The sequence below is a fragment of the Furipterus horrens genome, unplaced genomic scaffold (genome assembly GCF_987537825.1).
Source record: "Furipterus horrens unplaced genomic scaffold, mFurHor1.1.pri manual_scaffold_6, whole genome shotgun sequence".
NCBI classification, from domain to species: Eukaryota; Metazoa; Chordata; class Mammalia; order Chiroptera; family Furipteridae; genus Furipterus; species Furipterus horrens.
The window spans coordinates 89,789,807-89,804,621 of NW_028327176.1; the positions used below are offsets into that span (position 1 = coordinate 89,789,807).

The following is a 14,815-nucleotide window of genomic DNA, read 5'->3' on the forward strand; positions in this document are numbered from 1 at the left end:
GGCTTAGGAACCTCTGGGACAACTTTAAATGTACCAACATCCAAATCATAGGGGTGCCCGAAGGAGAAGAGGAAGAGCAAGAAATTGAAAGCATGTGTGAAAAAAATAATGAAGGAAAACTTTCCTAATTTGGTGAAGGAAATAGACACACAAGTCCAGGAAGCACAGAGAGTCCCAAACAAGCTAGACCCAAGGAGGACCACACCAAGACACATCATAATTAAAATGCCAGAGGTTCAAGATAAAGAGCATCTTAAAAGCAGCAAGAGAAAAGCAGAGAGTTACGTACAAAGTGGTGCCTATAAGACTTATCAGCTGATTTCTCAAAAGAAACTTTGCGGGCAAGAAGAGACTGGCAAGAAATATTCAATGTGATGAAAAGCAAGGACCTACAACCAAGATTACTCTATCCAGCAAAGCTAGCATTTACAGTGGAAGGGCAGATGAAGTGCTTTTCCAGACACTTGGAGTTCATCATCACCAAGCCATTATATGAAATGTCAAAAGGATTTAAGAAAAAGATAAAACTATGAACATTAAAATGACAACAACCTCACAACTCTCAACAACTAAATCTAAAAAATAAAAACAAAATCCAACTAAGCAAACAAGAGTAGTAACAGAATCATAGGTATGGGGATCATTTGGAGGGTTATCCGCTGGGAAGGGGAAGGGGAAGAAATGGGGAAATGGTTCAGTGATTAAGAAGCATAATTGGTAGGTACAAAATAGACAGGTTGAAGTTAAGAATAGGGAATAGTGAAGCCCAAGTTTATGTGCATGACCCATGAACATGAACCAAGGGGGGTGGGATTGCTGGAGACAAAAGGTGGTAATGGGCATACGGGAGCAAAGAGAAGGAACAATTGGGACTACTGTAACAACATTATCAATAAAATACACTTTAAAAAAAAAGACAGATTTGGGTTTGAATCTCACTGCCTATGAGTTATGTGACCTTGGGTGAGCTGTTAATGTTTCTGACAATTAGTTTCTTTCTTTGGAAAGTAAATATAACTTTATCTCATTTTGGAAAGTAAATAAAAGTCTATCTTATAAAGTTATTAATATAAATGTTAAATTAAACATTGCCCAGGTAACATTTGGCATAATCAGGTATTCAGAAATTTGAATTTCTTCTCAGTTGGTTGCTTCTCCTTTAATTGATTTTATCAGGTAATTTTTTTTAATTAGGAATTCTGCTTTTGATTATTACAATGTTCATTTTAGGATAAGTATGTGATTTCTCCCCTCTCCAAATACTGCTTTGATCAGTGATAGAAACAGGAGGCTATTTCAGAGCAATTAATTGTTTAAAGAGGTATGAGCAGGAATGAATTGTATATTTCTTGCTTCAGTAGCTTTTGCTATAGCAATTACTAATAAATAGAGAGCAGTTCTCTTTGGTGAGTATAATATGTTTCAAAAAGTGGAGTGTGTCCTTTGAAATAAAAATTATTCATCTGTGCTGAGGAAATCATGCAATTATGAAAAAAGCAATTAAATTAAGATATCCATTGTATTAGTATTTATATTCTGTGTGTGTGTGTGTGAGAGAGAGAGAGAATGGAATGGTTATAATGCCCACCAATAAGAATCATTGAGTAGACTGTGGCACAGATATTTAATGAAATTATTGTTAATGATAAATGTTTTAAAAAATGGAAAATGCTTATGACTGAAGGATACAAATTTATTTGTACAGGGGTAGGAGAAAGAAAGTTTACAGTTGTGAGTACAGAGAACAGTTTATTCTTGTATGATTTATTATTATATTGTTTATTTATATTACAACTGTAAACTTAGTTTTGTCCAGCCCTGTATATTATGAATATAACCATGTAAGTATCATCTGAAGGGAATATTAAAGTTTAAGTGTCCTTGTTTTAGGGTAAAAGAACAACATGGATGACTTATGCTTCTAACTGTACTAAAGTCCTTATTAAAAGATACAAGCTCATTATTTTAAAAAATCAGAAGATGGAAAAATATAAAACAAAAATGTTACAAATCTGAGTATTTAGACATTTTTTTCTGTACATATGTGTATACATGTGTATAAGTATACATTTCCACCCCACAGATAGGATCATTATTCTGAATCTTGTTTTCTTTCCCATCAATAATATAACATGTACAGATTAGTATGCAGAGATTCTTGTTAATAGCTGTAATGTATGGTACATGGGAATGTGCCATAATTTAAATTCCTCCCTGCTGGATGTCAGGGTAGTTTCTGGTTTTGTTCTTGTGAACAGGCTGCAAGGAAAATTTATATATTTTTAACCTAATTTATATATTTTATATATAAAAATTTAAACCAAATTTACACATATATATATATCCCCCCCCCCACCCAGGGACATGCTTATTGACTTTAGATTCTTTGGTTCATAGGCAGGAGCTTACTCCACCGAGCCACCACAGCCTGGGGTCATGCTTACTGACTTTAGAGAGAGGGGAAGTGAGGGGGGGTGGAGAGAGAGAGAGAGAGAGAGAGAGAGAGAGAGAGAGAATCAGTCGGTTGCCTCTCATAGGACCGGGAATTGAACCCTAAGCCTTTCAGTTTGTAGGACAACACTCCAACCAAGTGAGCCACACTTGTCAGGGCCTAATATACATATTTTTTAACCCACTGTTTTTTAACCCTTTTGATGCTGACAAGTTTTTCCAAAAGTGCCAGCCTCACTTCCAGTGACTTTTTTCAATGGCTATGAACGTAAGTAACAATGGAGTAATTCATATTGTGTGTTTTGTTCTCTTTTTTGTACCTCGGGTTCTATATTGATTAACTTTTTTTCATGTTAATTCAAATTTCAAATTTTTACACTTGTTCAAATACTGACATATTAATTCTGTTATAATTTTTACTTACATTTTAAATGGTCCTTTTAATTTCATTTATCTTTCCAAAATAATTGTCAGAACTGCAGTGTGCATGATCAGGAAGCTTTTGCTGATGGACATTTTCATTGCTTCATGGTATAGCATTAGCATTTTGTTTATAAACTTTTTTACTGTTGATATATGTCTCTAGTGTGAATGCTGTTTGTGTTCGTTTTTTTGTACGTTATGAAGTTTTCTTTTTTCAAAAATGTATGCAATATTTGGCATACTTCTTGCTTGTTATCCATGTTGCTATGTGTTTTTTAAAATTATAATCATAGGTTTTATATTATGCCATATATTATACTTCAAAAGCCATATTGAAGGGAAGAATTTATTTTGCTTAAATACTTGTTATAATAAAATAATTTTAATGCAATAAATTTTTGGCTAAATTGCATCAAAGAACACTGCTTACAAAACAAGAGTGTATTTACTATATGTCATGAAATTTTCAGCAAATTATTATGAATAATAATGTTTTTATAGACATTTTTCATAAACTGCATTTCTCAGCAAAATGGCCTGGCATTTCTCACATGAATTTTAGCAATTATGCATGGCACTCAAAGGGTTAAAGTGGTCAACTGTCTTATGTAGTTGCACTATATTATTGGGCATTCTTTGCTTTCATGTATGTTTCATCATCTTAGATGGTATGTTCTATGATATCAAGTTCTTTGTTTAATGTTTCTTTTATACCCACAAGAATCTCATGAAGGAAATATTTCAGTAAATACTTAGGAAGTGATGTTGGTGTTTGTGAGATAACACATCATTGATTCCTTCAGTATTTTACTTTCACAGAGAATACATAGTAAAACTTCCAGGGATTGAAAACTTCTTAATAAAGGATCTAGAGTGAAATTTATTTCTTAGGAAATACTTTCTATTAATACTCTTCTGAGTTCAGTGTAAGAGTACAGGAAAATCTTTTTCCTTATGAAATGCAATTAATTGTAGTGGGAAGCATTTTTCAAGAAAAAAGCAGAATCCATACAATTAGAATATATTTTAAATGGACCTAACTCTGCTTAGCAAAGTTGAACTTGGTTTTCCATTATGGTATAATGGGTAAGAGTTCCCACTTAAAACACACAACTTGAATTTGAATCTCAAGCTCTCCCGTTTTCTGTCCATCCCTTGGGTGCATTACTTAACCTCTTTGTGCCTTGGTTCTCTCATGTGTAAAATGGGAATGATAATAATGCCTTCTCATAGTTTTGATAATTGAACATGTTCATTCTTGTAAAGATCTAAAAAGTGACTAGCAATAATAAAGAGTAAATGTAAATTTCTAACATTAATATGAGTTTCTTGTTAGAGGCTACTGAATTTATATAAATTGAGAACCAAATGAAAAGTTAAAGTTTTACCTTTCATATTTTAGATAACTATTGTTATAAAATACTCTTTTATAATTTTGTTAAGCATTTATTGAGAATATACCATGTTCCAGTCAGTATGCCAAGTCCTCTATGTACAGTAGTGAATAAAACAGACAACACTTCCGGCGCTCGTGATGCTTAGAATGAGTGGGAAAGGCGGATATTAGTAACATCAGGCTGTTTGCTAAATGTACTGCAAAAGTTATTACATCTGATCCTAACAAACACCCTACAGATTAGATAGAAACATTATCTTTATTTCATATATGAGGCTGAGAGAATTTAATTAACTTTCTCAAGATTATATAACTTTTAAGTGGCAGAGTGAATTAAAATCCAGATAGTCTAATACTAAAAATCCAGTCTTTATTTAAGCACTCTGCTGGATTTTAAGTAAACATATAGTAATAAATTATAATTGGGGTCTGTAGGGTACTGATTAACCTAACCTGCCCTTTGATTAATAGACACAGAAGTCAAATAGAGATTGAAATCTGTCTTTTATTACTATAAAGCTGGCATGGAGAACGCCTTCTGATGGCTGGGACATGCAGCTCAGATGGGCTTCTTACTGTTTCCTTACTGAATTAAACTTGCACACTAGGTCACAGGCAGCTCAGCTAGAAGCCTGACGACATTCCTTGCTCTGGGAAGCCCCAGCAGGCTTACCCGTGGGGAAGAGGAGAAGGTGCTTAGCCAGGCAGACTCGGAGGTGGAGGGTGGGGAGGGGAATGGGTCACACAAGAACAACGGCCATTTTTCAATCTCACCAGAGCAAGTGAGGCATTTAGAGAAGAGTGTAAATATACCTGCTACTTCCAAGGGGGAAGAAGTTACTGTTTCATGGGTGTGTGGGAACATGGGGAGTAGAAGAGAACTCCCCTCCCTTTATGTTGGATAAGGTAGGAAGTGTGAGGGTGCTGTGACAGAGGGTAACTGTTTGGGACCCTCTGAAGGGGTCACTAATAAGCCTGTGCTCCAAGGAGGAGGATTCAGCTGTGCGGCAGGGTGGCGGTGTAGAGGTGTGGGGAGAAGAGCATTCCAGGAACCAGGATCCACCTGCCTGCAATGGAAGGAACTCGCAGTTGCCAGCACGTTCAGAACACAGAGTCCTTGGTGGGGAGGAAGGAGCAGCCCAGGAGCAGGATGGGATGGTCATCAGTGGTCATATCACTGAGCCTTGTAGGCTGCTGGGAAGATTCCATTTTATTTTACATTCCAGGAAGCTCTTTGAAGGATCTGAAGCAGGGGAGTGATGTCATCTAAGTTGTATTTTTAAAAGATTGCATTGGATGCTTGTGGAGAGAGTGTTAGAAGGGGAGCAAAACTGGAGGCAGGGAGAGCAGTAAAGGAGGCAGGCTGGGGAGGAGGAGGACAAGGACTGATGTGGAAACAGTGAAATGGAGAGAAGTTGAGTTAGAGAAGGAAATTATACTTTCTGAGGGATTTGCATGGGGGAGGGGACAGGTGACTAGAGGAAAGGAAGAAATCAAGGGTGGCATTTGAATATCTGGCTTGAACAACTGGATGAAAAGGGCATTTGTTGAGATAAAGGAGGCAGGGAGAGAAATAGTTCTGGGTGTTTAGGACTTGGCTAAGTTTAAGGTGCTTATGTATTTTTATGTGGAGATGGCAGGCAGGCAGGCAGGCTCAGGAGAGTTCAGTGAGACAGATTTGAAAGCTTTCAATATATAGACGGCATTTAATTTAGAAGGAGAATGTGGGAGACAATAGAGAAGAGGGCCCAGTACCATGAGGAACTCCAGCATACAGAACTGCAGCAGAGGAACCACGTGCCATGGAGATGCAAGGAGCTGGCACAGAGGGCATGGAAACCCAGCAGAATGTGCTGATATGAACTCCAGGATGGAGAGTGTTTAGAGAAAAGGAACATGGTAACCATGTCCATTGCTAATCCAGAAAACTGGCCACTGGATTTGGTAACAGAGGTCAGAGGACACTGGGAGAGCAGAGTAGGAGACTGAGGAAGGAATGGAACCTGAGGAAATGTGTGGATCTGTGCTTCTCAAACTTTAAGATTTGTATGAGTTACATGGAGATCTTGTCAAAATGTGGATTCTACTACAGGGCCTGAGAGTCTGCATTTCTAAGAGCACCCAGAGAGCTGCTGGTCCCTGAAATAGTGGTTCTCAAATTCCAGTGTGTGTTAAAATTATATGAAGGACTTGATAAAATACAGATTACTGGACACACTTTAGAAATTTTGATTCAGTAGGTCTGAGATGGCACCTGAGAATCTGCATTTCTTATAAGTTCCTAGGTGATACCAGATCTACTGGTCTAGGGACCACACTTTGAGGACCACTGGAAAATTTTAACTGATGGAAAGCTGCCAAGGGAGATTTTTCATTCGTTTCTTGGGGATAGAAATAAGTAGGACATATTTATGCTGATGAAAGTGGTACTGTAGATAGGGAGAAACTGATGGTGTAAGAGAAAGGGAACAAAAGAGTTGAGTCCTTGACAAGATGAGGGAGGAGGGTTCTGAAGCATGCATTGAAGTCCCGGGGTTTTATAAGAAAGGGCATGCATCCTTAGCTACAGCCAGAGAGAAAGCAGGAAAGGTGGCCGCAGTGCAGACGGCTTTGTGGGTGTAGTGTGGGCAGTAGGGCTCTGACCGCCTGGCTTCTCCTGAGGAAGGAGGGCGAGCTGGGGGTTTGAGGAGAGAGACTGTGTCAAATGATGGCTTTGAGTAGGAAAACCAACTTTAAGGGGAAAAGTCTCAGTATTGCGAGCCTTATTTGAGATTCAGGTCAGAAATTAATAGTGGAACCAGCCCTAAAGGGTGTGGCTCAGCTGGGTGTCGGTCTGTAAAGAGAAAGGTCACTGGTTTGATTCCCAGTCAGGGCACATGCCTGGGTTACAGGTTCCATCCCTGGTCAGGGTGCATATGAGAGGCAACCAATTGAAGTTTTTCTCGCTCTCTCCCTCCTTTCCCCTCTAAAAACAAATGAAATCTTTTTTTTAAAAGAGTGGAACCAATCTGTATGATTGTGCTCCCCGCCCCCTTCAACCACAATTAGTTCTTGGATTCATACATGGAGAATTAAATAGTTGAGCTCTCCCAGAGGTAGATTTTATGTAGGTGAGTGTGTCAGAGAGAAAGGTGCAAGGGAAGCCAGGCCTACAGTCTAAGCCAGGCACAAAGGGAAATGAAGACAGGAGAGGGCTGCAGGGTGGAGATGAGCAATGATGAGGAGGCCGATGAATTACCATAGTCAGGGTACAAGTAAACTAAAACTAAAATGCATAGGTTTGTGATGGGAAACCAATGCTAGCATTCAAAATTTTGTAGGCAGGGCACTACTTGCTGGTGATAGAGGTCCAGAGTGTAACCAGATGGGTGGCTGAATGAGGTGGAGTTTCCTGGAGAGGTCAGGAAACCGAGAGGCCAGGATGTTGGCTGTGCCCTCCACGTGGATGTTTAAGTTGCCAAGAGTGATGGCAGAGTTGGGAGTGGAGAGAGACTTTGAGATAGGAACTAACTTTTAAATGAATGATGGAAAATTCCCAGTCAGTGGATAACAGCAGCAGAGAGGGAGAGAAGCGTGTGACGGGGACTTTTATGAAACAAAGGGAGAGTTATGGTCTTGAAGTGGTGATGCTTGGCAAGGCAGGCAGGCATTGAGGTACCTGGGATATGAGGGACAGAATGCCTTCCAGGTGCCAGGCTATAAGAGAACTAGTGTCTTCAAGGTGCTCTTTGTTTCAACTAAGCAAAGAGATGGAGGGGAGATTTGGGAAAGGGGTTGAAGATGTACAGGAGTTTATCATAAATTGGGAGCTGAAGAGCAAGGACATAGTGTAAGGATTGGGAGTGAAGGTAGGGAACTTCTAGAGTCAGTCCAGAAAGAGCTTGGTGATAACAGATGATCTGAAAGTCTTGAATGCCCGTCAGAGGCTGTCATAAACAGGAGGATGAAGCATGATAGAATTAGCTGAGTCTCTAAAAATAGTAACATACACATTGAGTTTGTTGCTGAGGATGTCCTATATGATCATCCTCTGCCTACATCGCTGACCTCATTCTTTTGCCACCTGTGCTCTCACACCATCTCTCTCTCTGCCACTCCAGTGTGCAATAGATTTTCTGTTTCTTTTTCCTTTGTTTGCACTCACCCTTCTGAGAGGTAGCATCCAAAGTGGTTAATAGCCTGAGCTCTGGATCTAGACTTCTGCCCTGCTACTTTCTAGCTTTGTGATGGTGGGCAAGTTACCGTATTTTTCGCTACGTAAGACGCACACCACCCCCCCAATTTGGGGGGAAATGTCTGTGTCTTATGGAGCAAATATTGCGTCACAGACCATGATGTGTATTACCTGACCTGTCAGTGGTGGCGACAGCTGTTAGAAGAGGACGCAGTGGGTCCACGTGAAACCCTTGGGGACGCTTAAATGTCCCACTTCACTGCTGAATCTCAGGGCGTCTGGTCAGTTGCCGTCCGTCTCTGCCCATCACCCAGGACCAGGGAGAGTGCAGAGAGCCGCCTGACACTCCCAGCTACAACCGTTGACCTGTCGAATCAGCTGAGGCTGATAACAGGTATGAGGCACAGTGCCAGTTGCCAGTTGTCTTTGACACTGGGTGGGGTTGTGTCGGTAGGACCGCCTCCAATTACCAATCACTGCGTCTTAAGCTCTGCCAATCACGAGAGGCAGATGGGTGGAGCTGAAGTAATGTTCTCGGCTGGCTACTGGCTGTGTTAGGTGCTACTGCTGTTTCGTCTACCTCCGTACTGTTTCCATTCCACAACAGATTTCTGTGTGAGGAGGCCAGCAGTAACTGGGTGAGCAGCCATAAATGCTGAAGTTTGTAGTATATAAAGGGAGTTATTGTGGGTCGCTATTCTAGTTGTTAACACAGGCACTGAGGAGATTAAAGGGTATCACTAGCCGTAACAGGCACTGGCGGTAGTCCGCCAGAACCTGTAACTAGGATAGTGATACTCTCAGTGACTGTCAAACTAGTGATACCTCTTTAAAACTCCCTCAATGCCTCTTATTAAAGGCCCCTATAAGTTCTGACACTGGTGGTGATGAGTTCTTGGGGTTCCTAGAAAACTAGAAGAGTACTTGAACCCTAAAGTCTCTCCTCATTTGTTAATGACAGTGATGATGGTTCTTAATACCGCTGTTGACTGCTTCACTTTACATGGTTGAAATATTATTCTGTTGTATTATATTTAATATTGTAGTGCACCATTTGGTTCAGAATGTTTTTTTCTTGTTTTCCTCCTCTAAACCCAGGTGCATCTTATGGTCAGGTGCGTCTTAGAGTTCAAAAAATACAGTAATTAATCTCTGTGCTTCAGTTTCCTCATTTGTAATGGAGGAATGGTAACAGTACTTTATTAGCTATGTTGGGGAGTGAAAATTAATTTTAAAAATTAATGTGAAAACTTAGAACAGTTCCTTCTATGCAGTCGTCGGCAGCCGTCCGTCTCGAGAGACGATGGTGTAGCTTCTTAAGAGTCTATCTGCACCGCCGAGAATGGCTGTGCAGTCCAACTCGGGAGTGACACGGTATCTGTCTCCTCCCGTGTTGAATCGACATCTTGTGATGATGCTGGAGTGTCCTCTCCAGTGAAGCTGAAGCTACAGAGCCTGGGCAGGGTGATATGGAGGGTCTGCTGTTGCCCATGCAGCAGACCCCCCCCTCTCTTCGCAGCTGAAGGGTCCAAGGGAAAGACGGAGTCAATACAGCTTGGCTTCAGGTGCGCCGCAGGAGTTGCCGGTGTTGACTACAACGTCAAACCGCCTTAGGGACTCCGGCTCCGGATTTTCTGTCGGGGTTTACTCCCTTAGCCTTTCCCCTGAAGAGGTATGCCGCAAGGCAGCGGAGGTTTTTTGGAGTCAGAGTTTTCCTTCTCTGATGTGCCCTGACTGGAAGATCGAACCAGCGACACTTAGCTCGCAGTCCGACACTCAATCCACTGAGCCAAACCAGCCAGGGTGTTTCTATGCAGTAAAGACTCAATAAGTGTAAATATTTATTTCTAATGCTTGAAGCTCTTTTTCCCTGTTTCTTTACATGGTTGCTACTTTCTTATCATTCAATTATCTCAGCTCAAATGTACTTCCTCAGACATCCTAGCTAAAGTAGTCTGACACCATTGGTTTTTTTACTCCTTATTCCGTTATATTGTTTTATTTAGTCATATCATTCATCACTGTTTAGAATTATTTTATTATTCCGCTCTTCGCTTCTCCCCTAACCCCTTCCCCTGAAGGCAAGGATTTGTTGACGTTACCTACTGTATCTCAACTTCTAAAACGTGTCTGGTACTTCATAGGTGCTTGAGAAATTTTGGTACCAATTGTCCTGAAAACATGATGGTCTCCAAGGCCTCTACTCTGATCAGACCGCATATGGAGGCAATGGGACAGTGAGACTCAGAGAAGACAGACAGAATCTAGCTCCTTGCCTATTAGTTTGTTGGGTCATCTAGGTCAGGTGGCCTCTTTCTGTGTTATTAGGACACAGCCACATTCATTTTTAAATCTGTTTGGCTGCTTTTCAGCTACAACGACAGAGTTGAGTAGTTGTGACAAAGACCCTGAACCTCACAAAATCTAAAATATTTACTGTCTGGCCCTTCACAGAAAAGTTTGCTGACCTCTGATTTAGGTGGATAGGGGGAAAAAAAGACTAGAAGGAAGCACCAAAAATAATAACAGATTTGTTTGGGTAATGGGATTATAGTTCATTTTAGTTTTTATCTTTATACTTTTTTTGTATTTTGTTACCCATTTAATTTGGAAACGAAAGAGCGTTATTAATGCTAATTTTGCATTATTTAGAACACATTTAATGAGGGTTTTTTTTTTTCCCCTTAGTGCTGCTTTTGACACAAAAACTGGGTTACGTGTGGCAGTGAAGAAGCTATCCAGACCATTTCAGTCCATTATTCATGCCAAAAGGACCTACAGAGAACTGCGCTTACTTAAACATATGAAACATGAAAATGTAAGTTCTTCATTCAAGGAAGAATAAATTCTGCTCTCGAATAGACTAGAAAAAATTGTTTTAATTACTCCCATGGAAATACATTAGAGTGTATCAGACTTTGGACCATGCTTCTTATACTGGGTGTTAGTGGCCACTGCATTCTGTCAAGTAACTCAAAGCCTTGGGGTGAAATCGGTGCATCTTCCTGGACTTTGAGTTATACTCAAAGATTTTTAGAGGGAAAGTATTAAAAAATTATTTTAATAAGAAAGGATATATTATGAAGTATAACAATTTATAAGGATTTTCAAGAGAAAATATTACAAAGAAATTTTGTATTCTTTACGTGGTTTACTTAAGGCTAGCTTAAGTTTTGGGTTATTTCAGTGGAAAAGTTTGAGGAAGTGTGCCCTGGGCTCCCTGTAAGTTTTATCAGAGATGGCTCTAATTTTATATACAATTTAATGCTTGTATTCTAATTTTTCTTTTTAATCTGCAAAAACAGCTTTACCAGATTTGGGTATTTTAATAAATGTGACAAAAATATTGTTTAAATTAAATAACTTTTCTATTAATTTGGAAATTTCAGAACAATGCCATCCTATGAAGGGGTGCTCAAAAGTTTTAATACAGTAAATAAATGGGTACAACTGGAATATTAACTGACAGTGAAAAAACAGTTGACTGATTATTATCCTGTATTTAAAGTCAAGTTAAAAAGAATTTATATGATTGCTTTATGAAAGAAACTGTAAATTTTGTAGCATTTTAGAAAAAAATGACCATAGATTTTGTTTTTTTAATTTTTTGATTTGAAAGAGAGAGGGAGAGAGAGATTTGTTGTTCCACTTATTCATGCCTTCATTGGTTGCTTCTTGTATGTGCCTTGCCTGGGGATCAAACCTGCAACCTTGGTGTATCAGGACGATGCTCTAACCAATTGAGCTACCCTCTAGGGCCAATCATAGAGATTTTAGAGTCATTTGACCCTATTGATTGTTACTGTGTAGAAAAAAATTCAAAATCTCAATTTATTACTTGTCTATTCAGACTTTTTGTTTTAATAATTGAACTTTGTTTTCCATAGTAACAGAAAAATAAAAGATAAGTGATACTTTATTAATATACATTTGTTTCACAAAGTATAAATTTATTCTAAATTGAGAGCCAGACTAATTTGGAATTGGATTATGGGTGCCATTATAATCACAACTGCACCTTCCTATTTATTTTTGTGTTTTATTTAAATTGCAAACTGTTGAGAAAATCCTGTTTTCTACAGGTAACCTTATTCCTGGGTATTTTATGTGACTGTCATGCGCAAACCTGAGTTTTTAAAATTGTCAGTGCAGAGCCGCAGCCTTTCTAATCAGTGACATGTTTACAAGAAATTGAGATTATGGGGAAAACTGGCAAGAGAAGCTTTCTTCCAAGATCTGCATAAAATCAGGGTGGCCTGGCAGCTTAATAAATTTACATTCAATTTTCAACACTGTTGAATATATATGCTGCTTTTCATTACACATTAATAAGTGTGACAGAGACATTGTCACAGCTTTTTAAATATAAAGAATACTTTGAAAATGGAATACAGGCTAAACATAGAACCCAGTAGACCTCCAGGAGGCCCTGGGATCCCACTGATGTTGCCTACACTAATTTAAGAACATCTGGTTGATCAGTGCTTACTGTATTGTTTTGCTTTTCTTTATAGACAAATTAAGCCAGTGTTTAGGGCACAAATTATTTTGGGTTATCTGAATCCATGCATTGGCTTTTCTAGTGATCATAAGCAACAATCTTATTTAGTTTTTATGTTTTACTTTTCCTTAATGGATCATTTCAAGTGTATCTCATATGATTTTGGGCTGGTTACCTTTGGGCCATTTTGTATTTGTAGAAATGAGGAGGCCACAGTGATGGATACAATTTTTCTAATTTAGGAAAGGTTACAAAACTTTAAAAAGCGGGCTGACACTATTAGAAAAACAGGATTTTAATTTAAATAAATTGTCTCATAAGCAACTTAATAGCAGCCCATCATTTTTATATTATATTAATATGTTTAGATTTTAGCAGTATCAATGCAGAAGGTCACCTATACTTAGATATTGGTGATTGGTTGTGTGAACAAAAGAAGGCACATGCTGAATGTTCCAGTTATCTATTGTGTTGGCAAATGTTTGAAGGGGGAATGGGAAGGGACCGAAAGACTTTGGTACAATGTAGAGAAGTTCCTGAATTCCAGGCTAATGTACAAACAATTGTTAGGCGCTTTACAATGTAAAATAGTTTTACCTAGTAAAGAACGAAGACTTCCAAGTAAGCCTATCTGAGGATTTTAAAAGGAATTCTTCTCTTTTACCGTCTTCATCCTCTTTATTTTTAGAAAAAGTGACTGTTTTGTGCCAGGCCTCTAAAGACAATAGCAATAGCAACAGCTTAAAACTCTTTAAAACTAAGTAAATATTGGTAACAGAAAGAAATTTAAGGTGCCAGAATGCGCAGGTGATCTTTTACACAAAAATGTCTCTGATCCACAATTCTTAGTTATGTTATTTCTTTCACGATAATGAATGACAGGTTTACATTTATCAGATGGGTAACAGCTAGGTGATTTTTCTGTGACTGTAAGAGTTACTCTGAGCAAAGGTACCTGGTTCATTCTTGATTGAACTTGTGACCTTGCTCTCATTAACACCTACTCTAAGGAAAGATTAAAGGGAAGTAGCCTGCCAGCTGCATCCTTTTGCTGTCTGGGCAGGTACTGCAGTACAAAGACTGCCCAGTTAAGGACTTGGAGGTCTGCACGTTTTGAAGTGTCTTTTCTAAAAACTTCGACTCCTGGGCTACTTTTAAGGTGTCATATAATGGCAGCAAGAGTAAGAAAATGAGCCAAAATATGACTTGAATTAAAAGGAAAATTTCATTTAAGAAATGAGTAGATTATGGAATATTACTAAAATGTTTGCTAGATCTATTTTAATGCTGGGAAACTTTTTTTTTTTATAGTATTATGATTAACACTATAAAAATGCTTAATAGCGAAGAGATATTTTGTAAAAGCCCACAAAAAACTAAAAATACTTTTGATGTAACATGGATAGTTTTAATCTCTAAAATGTGTGTCACTGAAGAAAATTAAAATTTGATTGGGCATTTACTAATATGCTTTGCTGTATTTTTTCTAAATTAATTTAATTGTACTTCTTACAGCCATGCTTTTTAAATTATTTGAATAATTTAGTTTAGCTTTATATCTCAAATGTTGCTACTGGAAGTAACTGCTTCAAGAAGTTTGTTTCTGTGATTTATATTTTGTAATTCTTTATAAAACTAAGGATGTGATCACCACTAACCTCAGAGGAGATACCTTTCTTTCATTTTTTTAACAACTATTAATTGAACTGCTGTATACTAGGCACTATTCCATGAGCTGGAGTCATTGGAATGAAAAAGACAGGAGCTCATGGACTGGAGAAATCACAAACAATGGGGTTCAGACTTACAGCTATTTGATTCCAAAATGCCTGTTGTGTTTTCAAATTGAAATTGGAGCTTCGGTTTGAAA

At 38.5% G+C, this 14,815-nt stretch overlaps 1 protein-coding gene across 2 annotated transcripts in view; it reads left to right on the top strand.

The window, feature by feature from the left end:
- MAPK14 (mitogen-activated protein kinase 14) overlaps positions 1-14,815 on the top strand; it is a 68,437-nt gene that overhangs the window by 16,408 nt on the left and 37,214 nt on the right. For both annotated transcript variants that reach the window (XM_090282295.1, XM_090282294.1), the window contains exon 2: positions 11,133-11,262. In XM_090282295.1, coding sequence (XP_090138421.1) covers positions 11,133-11,262 — 130 coding nt within the window. The remainder of the gene's footprint in view (positions 1-11,132; positions 11,263-14,815) is intronic.